The sequence below is a fragment of the Ranitomeya variabilis genome, chromosome 4 (genome assembly GCF_051348905.1).
Source record: "Ranitomeya variabilis isolate aRanVar5 chromosome 4, aRanVar5.hap1, whole genome shotgun sequence".
Classification (NCBI taxonomy): domain Eukaryota; kingdom Metazoa; phylum Chordata; class Amphibia; order Anura; family Dendrobatidae; genus Ranitomeya; species Ranitomeya variabilis.
Window position 1 is genome coordinate 563,671,321 of NC_135235.1, and position 16,005 is coordinate 563,687,325.

The window sequence follows — 16,005 nt, forward strand, 5'->3', positions numbered from 1 at the left end:
GCAGAAGTCTTGAAAATTAATGGTCAACACTATAAATAACGAGTCTTTGCCTAAACTTGATGTATTTGTCATTAAAGTTTAAAAACTTATGAAATGCTGAAAATTGTAATTCAATAACCATATTAATATCCGGCGAATATCTAAAAACCTCTGAAGGTGCAAACTTTGTGAAAGCCAATATTTGTGTCAGTCTTTTGCTCACAACTGTACATTCACAGTCATCAGATATAATAAACCCCTCTATACAATTCTCTGTTCTCAGTAGGAATCTTTTATTTGAATAGCTTCACATTAAAGGATGTTTTTTGAGATTGATTTAATAGGATTGGGAATAATTTACTGATTGTTGGGGGTCCTTACACTGAGACCCACAGTGATACATATAACAAGGCTCTGCAGAGCAATGTCTGACTGGAGCTTAGATTAAAGGGAACCTATCACCAGGTTTTTCCCATATAACCTACGGCCATAACCTTTTAGCCCCATGTGACAGCATTCTAAAATGCTGTGCATATGACATCAATTCGCCCTGTAAGGCAAAAAAACCATTTTTTATTATACTCATCTACGGGCGGTCCAATGTCATCGGCGTCTCTGGTCTTGGTCCAGCATCTTCTGTCTTCATGCGATACCGTCCTCCCTCTCTGCTTCATGTGGATGACACATCCTATGTCATCCACACAGTGTTCCCCTTCGCGCTCCTGTGCACGCGTACTTCTCTCGGCTAAAGGGAGAGCAAAGTACTGTAGTGTGCATGCGCTGGCGCTCTTTGGCCTTTACCCGCGCATGGGCAGAACAGTACTTTGCTCTAGGTAGGGCTGAGAAAAGTACGCCTGCGCGGGAACGCAAAAGGGAACACTGTGTGGATGACGTAGGACACGTCATCCACACAAAGCAAAGAAGGAGGACGATATCGCATGAAGAATGCTGTCACATGGGGCTGAAAGGTGGTGGCGACAGGTTAAATGGGAAAAATCTGGTGACAGGTTCCCTTTAAACTATTTTCAGGAGTCCCATAGATAATGAATGGAGCAGAAATCGATCTTTCAATCACTAGAAAACTCTTTTAGGCCATGATGACACGTTCAGCATTTGGTCAGTATTTTACAACCAGGATTGGAACAATCAGAGGAAAAGTATAATAGAAACACGTCACCACTTCTGTATTTATCACCCACTCCTGGTTTCGGCTTATAAATACTGAGGTAAAATACTGACCAAATACTGAACGTGTAAATGTATCCTTACAGTACTGTTTCCACCTTTTCACTAGGATATACTAGACATTCTAATTGGCGGGGATAGACCTCCATGTCCTTCAGTTATCCTAAAAATTAACTGAACTTTGGCAGCTCTCCTGCACAGATTTCTGCTGGGAAGTGAAACACAGCTTCATTCAATGGAAGACCCCTTCATTTAACAGTGAGTAGTTGGCTTTGAAAGTGATGGCATATTCTAGACAACTTAGTTCAACTCTGGTCATGAGTCAATTTAGGAAATGTTCAGAAGAAAGATAAAAGTTTCAGACCCTGATGTTAGATAAACTCACTTTTTCTGCAGCTAGCGATGTACTACATACATAGAGGCTATAGAAGACAAATGGTCCAAAATTAGCAATGACACCCAATAGTATAAACATGTTCTATTAAAAAATACACACATTATCCTAAAATAAATAATGGATAAAGGATCTCAATGAATTAGAAAAAGGTCTGAGAAAGGTCATGACTGCGTATGCCGAGTAGGGTCTTTTCCTACGTATGTAACCTAACCACCAGAAACTGCCCACCGACCCAACCCCTTTCCTTAAATAAAACATAACCAATTATTCATTTGGATATTTTGGCCACAGTGGCCAACCTTTATTAACAAAATTAACATAAACATAAATACAACAGTATAAAATTCGAGGGGAGGGTTCTTGGAGCTAAAAAGATCTGGCAAAACCCCACAAAAGAAGATCGACCACCATATTACCCTCAGCCGTGAAAACCAGCTCGAGGGCACCGTACATCCCGTTCCGGGAAGAGAAAAAACCACCAACAGCTCCCAGGGTAAAACCCCGTCCAGAGCCCATACCAAAAATGCCAGATCCAACCCCACCACATTTTAAATTGCCTGCAATTATGCTCCAATTCCTTCCCCCAACCAATCAGCGTCAACTCCAAGAACCCCCACCCCCCCACCACACACGAACAGCCCTGACCACCTCAGGCTCGTGAGTGCCCCAACGCCACCAACGCCCGTTCAACTCCTTCTTGCAATGCCAAAGTCCACAAATCAATCCCAATCGCGTTTAAATGAATTCCGTCCTCTAACCAGTAGTTACCAAGCCCCGGCTCCAATTCAAAATGTCTAACGCTAATCCCCCCATTTCTGGAAACAAAACCTGCTATTGCCCTATTCAACTTGACCCTAGCCCTATTAATACCCTTCAAAGATCTAGCCCCCCTCCACCGTTTCCTAGGCACAATGTCTGACCACACAATCAACACCCCAGGAAATGATACCTGTAACCTCAACAAATCAAACCGTATGTCCCTAATCAACTCCCTGACAGGCCGCGCGCCCAAGTCGTTCCCCCCCAAATGCACAATTAAAATGTCAGGTTGTCTGTCTAAACGAACCGCCTTGGAAAATTCAGGAAGGGCCCTGCTCCACACCATCCCCCTATACCCCAACCACCGAATGACAACCTGACGCCTACTAAACCCCAGTTGCCTACCGTCCGGCCTGACCTCGGCCCGCAGCGCCCCCCAATGAACGAACGAATGTCCGAAGATCCAGGCTAAGTAAGGGGACACACCTGCAACAAGATGCATGAAGAAAAAACACTGAGGTCAAATACAAAATCATAACCACACCACTAAATTAATGACGGACGTAACTTAAGTAACGATTGGAAGTCCACCTGCCAATCCTACAAATGTCCTCCGCGCCCAAACCCAAACTATCAGCTTCTGATGCCGCCCCGATACGAAAAGAATGCGACCCAAACAAATCCGGAGAAAGGCCCAACTCCCGCAAGCCCCTTCTTAACACCGCAATGAACTGAAAGCGTGACAAAAAGGACCCCTCTGCGTGACACAACAAAGGGCCGGATCTGCCTGACCATAACTGCCAGTACGCTTCCAGACAACCTCTAGGGCACATAAGAGACCTGTTAACCCTCCCCAGCACCACACGTTTTCCTCTCCCAATTTGGTCAGTCTTTGAACGCCGAATCCAAAAAACGATACCCCCCGTCCATACTTCCACATCCTCCGCCAACAAACCCCCCGCTCTAACTTTAGACCTCGACACCAGCTCCCCAACGCGCATTGCCCCAAAAAATGCTAATGAAAAAGCGAGACGAAACAACGCCAACTCAAAACTTGAACCACAAATAATCTCCAAGACTCCGCCTAACCGTTCCAAAAGGCTAAACGAAATGGGGCGGCGACGGTCAACCGTCTGATTACCTCTCCTAAAACCCCTAAGTGCTTGTCTGACCAAAAAATGTTTAGTCACGTCTACCAACCCCTGTAACTTAAAAGCAAAAGCCAATCCAGCAACAAATTTATTTACCTTCGAAATCGACCAACCTTCCTCGGTCGCCTTACCAATCAAGAATAACACTGCCAACATCCTACCTTCGTCAGACACCAACTGGCCCCACACCGACAACCAACTTTGCCATACCCGCCAGGAGGCTTCGTATGATGCCCAGGTTTGGCTCGTAACAGACTCCCGAATCAACTGGCCCGCTCGTCCATAATCACGCTCCAAAGATGCAAAGGGCATTCCTCTCCCAAGATCTCCGCGTCCGGCGCCAATTCCCGAAAACGGTCCCACTGGAAACGAGACAATGCATCAGCTATTGAGTTCTGCACACCCGGCACATGCACCGCCGAAATACAAGCGTTCAGCTCCAAGCATCGGAAAACCAACTCCCGCACCAACTTAATCACCGGGGGGGATGAGGCCGATAAACTGTTCATCACCGACACTACGCTCATGTTGTCACAATGAAAACGAATCCTTCTGTTAGCAAACATTTCCCCCCAAATGGAAACCGCCACCACGATAGGAAACAATTCCAACAAAGCCAGGTTTTTTGTAAGGCCCAACTCCCTCCACTGGCCCGGCCACCGTCCGGCACACCAACGACCACCACAATAGGCCCCATAACCGGCCGAACCGGCTGCATCCGTATATATCTCGCAATCAAAGTTTGTTAAGACCTCCTGCTGAATCAATGACCGCCCGTTGTAATTGCACAAGAAACGTTGCCACACTAGCAAGTCGTCTTTGTGTTCCTTGCTCAGGCGAATAAAATGGTGCGGCTCTTTCACACCTACCGTCGCGACCGACAACCTGCGACAAAATATCCTGCCCATGGGTATGATCCGACATGCAAAATTCAATCTACCCAAAAGAGACTGCAACTCTTTCGAAGTCAGCTTCCTCCTCTTTCTAGCTCTATCAACCTCCTGCTGCAGCAGGGCCAGCTTATCCTCCAGCAACCGACACTCCATTCTCTCGGAGTCAATTAAAATTCCCAAAAAACTCAACACCGTAGTAGGACCTTCCGTCTTATCCGCCGCTAATGGAACTCCAAAAAGCTCTGCAACCCAAAACATAGCCGTTAACGTATTACGGCATACCGCGGAATCAGGCGGCCCGATAAACAAAAAATCATCCAAATAATGGATAACCGACTGAACTCCCGCCACGTCTCTAACCACCCACTCCAGAAAAGTACTAAACGTCTCAAACAAGGAACAAGAAATGGCGCAGCCCATTGGCCAACATCTGTCCAAATAGTAACCACCATTCCAAAAACAACCTAACAACGGAACGCTGTCCGGGTGCACCGGAAGCAAACGGAAGGCCGATTCAATATCCGTCTTTGCCAACAGCGCCCCAGGGCCATGCCTTCTCACCCACTGCACCGCTGCATCGAATGATGTATACTCAACAGAGCACAGCTCTTGGGCGATGCCATCATTTACCGACCGACCCTTTGGATACGACAAATGTTTAATCAACCGAAATTTATTCGGCTCTTTCTTAGGCACCACCCCCAAAGGGGAAACCACCATACCCTCAGTCGGCGGGTTTAAAAACGGCCCCGACATCCTTCCCAACTCCACTTCTTTCTTCAGTTTAACATCAACAACCTCGGCATGCAACATTGCCGACCGCAAATTCTTAATCGAAAAAGGAACCTTGTGACTCGGGGGAGGAATCCTAAAACCATCCGCAAAACCATTAAAAATAATACCCGCCTTCAACTGATCGGGGTACCTATTTAGAAAGGGGGCCATCTCGTGAAGCCTCACCGGGCTCTCCCCCTTGACCGGCACCCAAAGCTGGCTTTCCTTTTCCCTTCCTGAAACACTTGGAAGCCCCGTGTGAACTTCCATTACAGTGGGAACACACATGCTTAAATTTACAGGTGTTACCGTATTTACACTGCCCGTCGTTAAACTGCCAGCAGGTTCCAGACTTTTCCTTTGCTCCCTGTGCACCCTGACTACTGCTTCCGTGCCCCGACTGCTGGCTGCCACCACCCCCGGACCCATGAAAGGACTGCCCATGTCTAGCTGGGGCCATAACCTTCAGCCAAAGGCCTATATCCTTCTGGTCCCACCTAATTTCCGGCCTTACCGCCTTACGCTGCCTGAACTGCTCATCATACCGCAGCCACGTCTGACCGCCATATGTACGATGCGCCTCCCCAATCGAGTCTAAATAGCAAAACAAACCCGAGCAATTCTCAGGCGCCTTCTCCCCCACCACGCTCGCCAATATTGCAAATGCCTGCAACCAGTTCAAAAACGTCTGCGGAATTAGCCGCCACCTCCGCTTTTCTTCCTCCTCCTTTTTGCTATCGTCTTTTTTTCCTTTATCCAAGTTAAACTTTTCCAACGGAAGCAGGGAAAAAATTTCCACATACTCGTCTCTCCAAATCTTCTCCTTCACCTCCTTTTTTAAATGCGCACCCAACGGCCCTTCAAAGCACACATAAACTTCCCGTTTTGCTCTGTCATCTAATTTGACCGTATCACCTTTATCCTTCTCCGTCTGAACCGAAACCGATACACCTGATGATGCTACCTCCACTACCTGACCAGGGATTAACAAGCCACAATCCGCCTGGGGTTTCACCCCTCGACCAGACAACCACGCCTCAACCGGCGATGCGGCAACCCCAGCTGCCGACCCTCCCTCTAATCTACGCAAAATTTGCGACATACCCTGCAATAAGTCCTGCATACCTGGCACCTCCGCCACAATCGGCCCACTCCTCTGCCGTTCCTCACACACCGCCACCCGACCCCTCCTAATTTCCTGCAACCCGGCCCCTGCGGGCGACAAACCAGACATAGACGCATACTCACAAGGCTGCGCGGCTGCTGTGTCCCCGCCAGCCGGACCTCCGGATCCCTGGCGCTCCGACCTCACGCGACGATCACCGCTGGACTCCAACCTCTCGTCGCCGCGTTGATGCCCCAGGCCCGCGCCCCTGGCCTCCTCGTCACCAGGGGGGACCCGAGCGTGCTGGAACTGCTGCATCGCTAGCCTTCTCTGCCCCAGGCCCGCGCCCCTGGCCTCCTCGTCACCAGGGGGGACCCGAGCGTGCTGGAACTGCTGCGTCGCTAGCCCTCTCTGCCCCAGGCCCGCGCCCCTGGCCTCCTCGTCACCAGGGGGGACCCGAGCGTGCTGTAGCTGCTGTACCGACCCGCTCCTCCGTCCGTGGTCAGTGTCCCCCGCCAACCCACCGTCCGATGGGTAACGGGTAAACGCTGCTCTATGTTCCGGAGACCTCCTGGGCGACCTTGACCGATCCCCGTGTTCCAACCCGGGCGAGCCCGCCCGGTCGTGTAACATTCTTCGCTCCCGGTCAGGCAGCTCGACACTGCTGCCTGCATCTCTCCCTCTGCTGCGCCGTTCCGTACAAGCGGGACGTAGAATATCTCCCGACCGCAGACCGTCCGCCGCCTGTGCACTCCTCGTGGTCATCCTAGCAGGCACCCTGGGAGGTAATGGGCTGTGGGTGCCTGCCGCAGGTAACGGGTCCGGATTCCTGGCTGCTGCTGCCGCTGCTCCTCCTGGCCGTGCTGCCCCTCCTAGCCGTGCTGCTCCTCCTGGCTGTGCAGCTCTTCCTGCTTGTGCTGCTCTTCCTGGCAGCGCTGCCCTGCCTCTTCCTGCCGCTGCGCGCCCCCTGAGCGCTGTGGATCTGCTGGGGGCAGGGGGAGCGGCGGCCGCTCTCCCTCTGGACACCGGTGTAACAGGAGAGGCTGGTGAAGCGGCGGCCCCGCGCCCCCTGAGAGCGGGGGACCTGACAGGAGCGGAGGAAGCTGCGGCTGCGCTCTGCCTGGATCGCGCAGGCCGCACTTCTGGTCCAGTGCTCCCGGCAGCAGCGGCGGTGTCCTGGGCCCGACGCCCGGCGCCTGGAGGCCGGGTGCTTGGATTCCTGCCGGAGCGGGAGCGGCCGGATGGGGAAGCGCCGCCGGACTCACCGCCCGCAGGGTCCCTGGAGGGGCTCCGGAGCCTGTGCCTGCCACGCGCCGGGACTTCGGGAGACAGTCTCTCTGGGGGCCTGGTCCTCCTGCCCTGTGAGCTCTGCCCGGATCCTCCTGCAGCGCCGATGATGGAGGCCAGCTGGGCCTCCAGCCAGCCCCCTCTCCTGGACCTGGCCATCTCACGCAGCTGCGACATCATGGATTCAGCTGACGCCATACTGCACTTCTTCTTCTTCCTGACTTAAGGTAGGGAATGGCGGTTTTCCCGCACTTTCCCTACTACCTACCCCCTTCCTAACTCCTCCCCCCCTTGCCATCCTCCTATCCCCAGCCGCAGCATTATTCAAAAAGACCGCCCGGCTCAAAGCAGTCATGGGGGGCCTCCACCCAGCTGCGCTTTGTTCCAGCCCCCATCTGGAATCAGCCAAGAAGTTTATCAATGACCATCTGGATGATCCAGAGGAGGCATGGGAGAAGGTCATGTGGTCAGATGAGACCAAAATAGAACTTTTTGATATCAGCTCCACTTGCTGTGTTTGAAGGCAGATGAAGGATGAGTACAACCCAAAGAACACCGTCCCAACCGGAATGCATGGCTGTGGAAACCTCATACTTTGGCGGTGCTTTTCTGCAGAGGGGACAGGACAACTGCATCTTATTAAATGGGAGGATGGATGGGGTCATGTATCGCAAGATTTTGGCCAACAACCTCCTTCCCTCAGTAAGAGCATGAAGGACGGGTCGTGGCTCGGTCTTCCAAAGTGACAATAACCCAAAACACACAGCCAAGGCAACTATGGAGTGGCTCAGTAAGAAGCATTTCAAGGTCCAGGAGTGGTCTAGCCAGTCTAAACTGTGTTCCAAATTATTATGCAAATTGGATTTAAGTGTCATAAAGTTTAATTGTTTTGTTTTTCAAATAAACTCGTGGATGGTATTGTGTCTCAGGGCTCAATGTATCACTGAAATCAATCTTAAACACATGTGATAATTGGTTTTCCAGGTGATTCTAATTAAAGGAAAACTACTTAAAAATGATGTTCCACATTATTAGGCAGGCCACAGTTTTCAAGTAACATGGGAAAGAAAAAGGATCTCTCTGCTGCCGAAAAGCATCAAATAGTGCAATGCCTTGGTGAAGGGATGAAAACATTAGAAATTTCCCGAAAACTTAAGCGTGATCATCGTACTGTTAAGAGATTTGTGGCTGTATCTGAGCACAGATGTGTTTATGCTGATAAAGGCATAATGAGGAAGGCAAGTTCATCGGATTAAGAGAGCAGCTGCTAAAAAGCCATTACAAAGCAGCAAACAGATATTTGAAGCTGCTGGTGCCTCTGGAGTCCCTCGAACCTCAAGGTGTAGGCTCCTTCAAAGGCTTGCTGTGGTGCATAAACCTACTATTCGGCCACCCTTAAACAGTGTTCACAAGCAGAAATGGTTGCATTGGGCCCACACATACATGAAGACTAATTTCCAAACAGTCTTGTTTACTGATAAGCGTTGAGCAACCCTAGATGCTCCAAATGGATGGAGTAGTGGATGGTTGGTGTATGGCCACCATGTCCCAACAAGGCTGCAACAACAGCGAGGAGGTGGAAGAGTCATGTTTTGGGCTGGAATCATGGAGAAACAGCTGGTAGGGCCCTTTAAGGTTCCTGAAGGTGTGAAAATGACCTCTGCAAAGTATACTATATAGAGTTTCTGACTGACAACTTTCCTCCATGGTATAAAAAGCAGAAACGTGCCTTCAGGAGCAAAATCATCTTCATGCTGACAATGCCCCATCTCATGCTGCAAAGAATACCTCATTGGCTGCTATGGGCATAAAAGGAGATAAACTCATGGTGTGGCCACCATCTTCCCCTGACCACAACCCTATAGAGAACCTTTGGAGTATCATCAAGCAAAAGATCTATGAGGGTGGGAGGCAGTTCACATCAAAACAGCAGCTCTCGGAGGCTAGTCCGACTTCATGCAAAGAAATACAAGCAGAAACTCTCCAAAAACTCACAAGTTCAATGGATGCAAGAATCGTGAAGGTGATATCAAAGAAGGGTTCCTATGTTAACATATAACTTGGCCTGTTAGGATGTTTTGGAGTTATATAGCTTTTTTGTTCAGTTAATGTGACCTCCTAATGCTGCAAATTCCACAAATGAGCATTTTCAGTTCTTTAAAACATATCAAATGTTTAGAAATTCTACTGTGCCTAATAATTTGGAACAGTGCATTTTAAGTTTTTATTCATTTTGGAGATTATACTGTTATCATTGGGAGGTTTCTTCAATAAAATTCGATGTATACTCTAACGGGTGATGACTTTTATTAGACTGACTGTCATTTGCACCGATCATTTAGGAAAATCCGAGAAAAATGTCAGTTGCATAATAATTTGGAACATAGTGTAGACCAGAACCCAATAGAAAATCTTTGGAGGGAGCTGAAACTCAATTTGCCCAGTGACAGCTCCGAAATCTGAAAGATCTGGAGAAGATCTGTATGGAGGAGTGGGCCAAAATCCTCCTGCAATGTGCGCAAACTTGGTCTGACCTCTGTAATTGCAAACAAAGGTTTCTGTACAAAATATTAAGTTCTGTTTTTCTATTGTATCAAATAGTTATTTCATGCAATAAAATGCTAATTAATTATGAAAAAATCATACAATGCGATTTTCTTGATTTTTTTTAGATTCTGTTTCTCCCCTACGATAAAAATTTCAGACCTCTTCATTCTTTGTAGGTGGAAAAATTTGCAAAATCGGCAGTGTATCAAATACTTATTTTCCCCACTGCACATTACATAAATGTGCCCGTCAATACATTATATACATCCATACATCACATACATATGTCTGTCCTTACATTATATACAGTATATATATATATATACACGACCTTCCATACATTACGTACATATGTCCGTCCTTACACGACATAAATGTGGCACGCCACTTCTACTACAATGATTGTCTATAACAGGTGACATCATATTACGTCTTTCCCGCTGAGGTATAACTACAACTCTCTCTTAGCTGGAGTCACAGGTTCAAGACCAATGACCCCTTACCACCAAAACCAGGAACTTATAACATTCACATTCAAAATGATAAAACTGGTGGGAGGTCAAGACTCCCCGAGCCTATAGTCCGACCAATCCACCCTGCAGGACAAGATGTGCTACTGAATACGTATAGAAGTCTTAAGCGGCCATAAGAGTTGTAGCAAAGGTGTTTGACCAGCGAATTTTGGGGGAACTGGCCACTATCTTCTGTGTATGGTGACCCCGGAGTAAAAGGATCAGGATGTTAAATTTCACTGCCTGATTATTTTGTCATCAGGGAAGATGAGTCACCGCTAGGGGGGTCTGGCAGCGGCTTAGTTGTCTCCCTCCATTGAGAACACGTGCATGCTCAGCTAAAGCAAGCACCCATGTATAGGGGTGGGAGTTGAGAGGAATACCTGATATCTAAAGAATTGGGCACCTTTAGGCTATGTGCACACTTGCGGATTGATGTGCGGATTTTTCCGCACTGTTTTTGCAAAATCCGCAGGTAAACCGCACTGCGAATTACCTGTGGATTACCCACGGATTTACCTTGGTTTTTCCACGGTTTTTGTGCAGATTCCACCTGCGGTTTTACACCTGCGGATTCCTATTGAGGAGCAGGTGTAAACCGCTGCGGAATCCGCACCAAGAATTGACATGCTGTGGAAAAAACAACGCTACGTTTTTTTCCGCAGCATGTGCACTGCGGATTTCGTTTTCCATACGTTTACCTGGTACTGTACAACACATGGAAAACAGCTGCAGATCCGCAGCGTCAAATCCGTTGTGGATCTGCAGCAAAATCCGCAACGTGTGCACATAGCCTCAGTCTACGTTCCCATGATGAGGTTTTGGTGAGTTTTTGACGCTGCAGAATTTCTGCGCCTATTATGTAGGTTAGGTACTTGCAATTATTTCATTGAGTTTTTTATCACATTTTTGACTCTGCGTTGTTTGCCTTTTGGCGTGTCATATTTTAAATAATGCTGCATTGTATTTTATACTTCCTGGCATTTGGCTTTGGTAAAACTTTGGAAACAGTGGAAACACACTAAGGCTATGTTCACACGTTGCGTTTTTCCGCAGGCAAAACCTGCTATCTTGACAGTAAAGAAGCTGCTTAAAAAAAGCTGCATTTTTTATGCTCATACATTTTATGCTCAAACTGTTGTTCCTGAGTTTTCTGCACCAAAACTGCAGCAAAACCTGATACCTGCATCTTTTGCTATGTTTTTGCACTTACTCATTGCTTTGTATGGGTGAAAAAACGCTGCAAAAACGCTGAGAGAAGTGATATGCTGCAGAAAAAACGCAGTAGTTTTCCAATTCAGTCAGGAAAAAAAAACAATGTGTGTGCATGATATATCTGAAATCTCATAGCTTTTGCCGATACAGTAAAACACAGCTTAAAATTTGCACAACAAATGCAGCAAAAACGCAACTTGTGAACATAGCCTAAAAACAAGTGTGCATTTTTACCTGCGGATTTTCCGCCTCTAATGTAAGTCTATGGGGAAAATCCGCACAGAAAACTCAGAGTACCCGCAAGAGAAATTGGCATGCTGCAGATATGAAACACGCATTGCTGGTCAGCTTACAGTGGGCAGGAGATTTCTATAATTCCCACTGTAACTGTAAGAGGCTACGTATTTGACACAGCAAAAATATGCAGCCCCAAAAACTCACCAAAAACTCATCATGGGACTGAAGCCTTTGGCCTTTGTAAACCGCTTTTACTGTAGTAAGAAGACATGGCCTGGACTGTATATCCATTACTATATGAACATATACCAGTCTCATGAATATAATGTCCTCTGGACCGTTAACTTCAAAAGTTTTTACCATCAGAAAACGACAAAAACCTTTCCTTCTTGGGCAAGCCTTATTCTATGTTTACCCGCAAGCGCCTATGCAGCATTGTTTCCTGCAGCCAAAACTTGCTGTCTCGAAAGTAAAAACGCTGCGTGAGGCTATGTTCACATTTTGCGGTTTTACAGAATTTTTTTTTAATTAATTAAAAGTTTAAATTTAATTTTTTTTTTCCAGCAAAAGCTGTGAGATTTCAGAAATTCAGAACATTTTCTTTTTCCCTGACTGAATTTGAGAACTGCAGCGCTTCTTACATCTGCAGCATGTCAATTATTTCAGCGTTTTTGCTGCAAATTTCACCATAGGAAACAATGAGAAAGTGCAAAAATGCTGCCAACATCAACCATGCGTTTTTGGTGAATAACATAAACTTCATTAAACATGTACTGTAGACAAATGACATATATAACCTACACCAAAATAAGCAGCAAAACCTGCTTTTTGTAAGCAGCTTCTTTACAGCCAAGAGAGGTTTTACCTGCAGAAAAAAACTGTGCAAAAACTCAACATGTGAACGTAGCTTTAAAATTAGTTTTATGCTGCAAAAATGCAGCAAAACCTGGTCCTGTGTTTTTTTTTTTGCAGGGTTTCTGCATTTGCTTTTCATGGGCGAAAATCTGTGCAAAAACGCTTTAAGGCTATGTGCACACTTAGGAAAATAGGTGCAGAATTTGCTGCACAAAATCCGCATCTCCTGGCAGAATCCGCAGCTGCGGATTTGCCGCGGATTTTGTGCGGTTTTTTATGCGGATTTTCTGCGGTTTTTGCCACTGCGGATTTTTAACATGGAGGGGTGCAGAAACGCTGCAGATCCGCACAAAAGAAGTGACATGCACTTCTTTGAAATCCGCAGCAATTCCGCACTGATTTTTCCGCACCATGTGCACAGCTATTTTTTTTATCCCATTGATTTACATTGTACTGTACATCACAGTGCGGATCTGCAGTGTTTCTGCGTGGAAAAATCCGCAGCAAATCCACATCGTGTGCACATAGCCTAAGAATTGACATGCTGCAGATTTAAAAAACAGTTCTCAACTTCAGTCAGGGAAAAAAAAGAGCATGTACATGAGATCTCTGAAATCTCATCGCTTTTGCTGCTACTGTAAAATGCAGCTTCTTAAAAAGCAGCGAAAAACGCTGCGTGTGAACATAGCCTTGCTGCTCCCCCTTCGCCTATATTTTGGGTAACAGATCTTGTTATTAATGGTCTAGTCAATTGCATAGTCCAATTTTTTTTCTTAATATTTAAGCACTGGGTGTCAAAGGGGCAAAAACTATAATATCTCTGTGGTGACAAAATGATCTTCCTTGCAGAAAGTCATCTTTAATGCAGCAAATGTCTGTCATGTAAATCACCGTCCCTGCATTTTTCAGCATCTATATCTTAATATATACATATGTTAAACATTTAAATAAAGAGACAAAATTAGGTTCTGTATAATACACCCAACTTTTGGAGCAATTCTCCCTTTATGGGGCAAAACAGTATACATGCAATTTAAAAAACAAACAAACCAAAAACACATGAAAATAGATAAGAACAGCCCTAATGCAACAAATTTCCCTGATGTGGGATCAGTGTTAGCACCTTTGTAGTCGTATCAGAGACCATAGTTATGTCTGTTACGTCTTTATCTAGCTTATAATAAAGGGAGATGATAACAGAGAGGAATAGCATAGCAAGAATGCAAGGAAATTATAAATGTGGGTTGGTAGGAATATTATAAGACTGATCAATCTTATGGGCCTAAATGTTACTTTTTTAAATTTTTGGACTTTTTTTTAATTTTTTATGACTCTATTTCCCTTTTTGGAAAAAAAATTCAAAACTGTCAAGGCAGTCGGAAAATTCACTTTAATGCATTTTTGCTCTAATTTGTGGCAGTAAATACCCCAGAATACATTGCTCTTGGAATTGCCAACATGCACATGTAGAATAGCAGAGCTGACTTTTTCTATTTGGATCTCACTGGGAGCAGCCAAACAAGTTCACCTCTGCTCTGCTATGTCTTTATTTCTTGAACATCATTTTACATATTATCCTATGAGGCTTTTTTTAAGGCTTGGATGAGTGGAAGTAAAAACAGGTCACATTGATAGGGTTAGTATAGAGCTGGTTGTATACGTCATATAAAGCTGCAAAATGTGGGTGACAACTTTTCATCCTGACAGGTCATGCACAACGATACTAAAGTTTATCATCACATACAACTATTATAGCAAACACAGATTTGGCACAGGTTTTTCGGCAGCGAATCCACAGCATTTCTGTGCCAAAATCTTTGTTGCAATTTTTCCCGCTATGCATCGCATAATGTAAATCTGCATTAAAAAAATCTGCAAAAAGAATTGACATCCTGTTAAGAAAACACACCGGAGGTCAGTTCATGCACCAAATTTGTAAAATCTCATCCATTTACAATTTACTGCAGAATTTCATGCGGCTTTGGGGACAGATAATCCACAGCAAATGACAGTAGCAGCAAAGTCAATGAGATTTTAATCATTTAATTCACACGCTGCCTAAAATTTCCGGACAGAAATTGACATGCAATGCAGATTTTTACATCCTCATTATATCAATTCTTTTCGCAGCTTTTCATTGTGGATCACACTTTTTTGCAATGCATGGATCCGTAACAAAATCCGCAAACCATTACACATGGATCGGTTCAGTCACGTGAGAACCTATCCTTACACTTCGGATTTTCCGCACACAAATCTGCAACTGAAAATCCACACCAAATGTGTACGCTTATCATTCAACTTCGATACAAAGTCTTAATCAATAGAAATGAAAAAGTTGAAATTAGTAGAAAATTATAGAGACATGACAAGAAAGCGCCACAGATTGGACATCCAGTTTCCTTACAACTATGAAGCGTTGGACTACAAGTCTCAGCATTCACAATAAACAAGGCAACCTGTGGCTGGGTGCTGTAGTCCTACAACATCAGGCACACATCACTGCTCGCTGCCTACCTAGAAAGCATCCCAGGGTGCAGTAACGCTGTGCCATCGCTCCGCAGCAATATTCCCTCCAGGAGATTGGGGTTTAGGAGCCAAGTGAAGTGCAAACTTTGCAGTGATGATGAGGGTCTGTGCTCCCCTGAGCTGGCCAGTGTCAGCACTTTGTGTGTAACACAGGGGCTTGTGGTGGGGAGTAAGGCTGTGTTCCCTCAGATCACATACTAATGTGCTCATGAAGCCAGTCAGTCCACAGTGTGTTGTTAGATTTAATGGAGCTTGGCAGTTATAGGTTAAAGTGAGAAGAGGTGGAGACTGCGAGGTCCTGCAGACTATTCTGAAAATCTTCATTCATAGTCTGAAGCTTTCACACCATCCCACCCTCTCCATATTCTCCTCATCAACCCCTCACATACAGGACTCCACAACCTGGCCGGATGGCTGCCAAAAGTCACTGATCAGCCACTGACGGAGGCGCAATCCCATCTGTCCACCTCTGAAGAGGGTTGTGGAGGTGACCCAGCTGCCCCGTAAAATATGTCCACTGTACCCTATAATGGATTTTAACACTAAAATGCTTATTTCCACTAATGGTAATTTTTTTTGG

General features: G+C 46.0%; 1 protein-coding gene across 1 annotated transcript in view; it reads right to left on the minus strand.

The window, feature by feature from the left end:
* The window catches only part of APCDD1L (APC down-regulated 1 like), a 79,027-nt gene extending 63,331 nt beyond the window's left edge, over positions 1-15,696 (minus strand). The window contains exon 1 of the mRNA XM_077252803.1: positions 15,414-15,696. Within this exon, the coding sequence (XP_077108918.1) occupies positions 15,414-15,450 (37 nt within the window). The 5' untranslated portion in view covers positions 15,451-15,696. The remainder of the gene's footprint in view (positions 1-15,413) is intronic.
* Between the last annotated feature and the right edge of the window lie 309 nt (positions 15,697-16,005).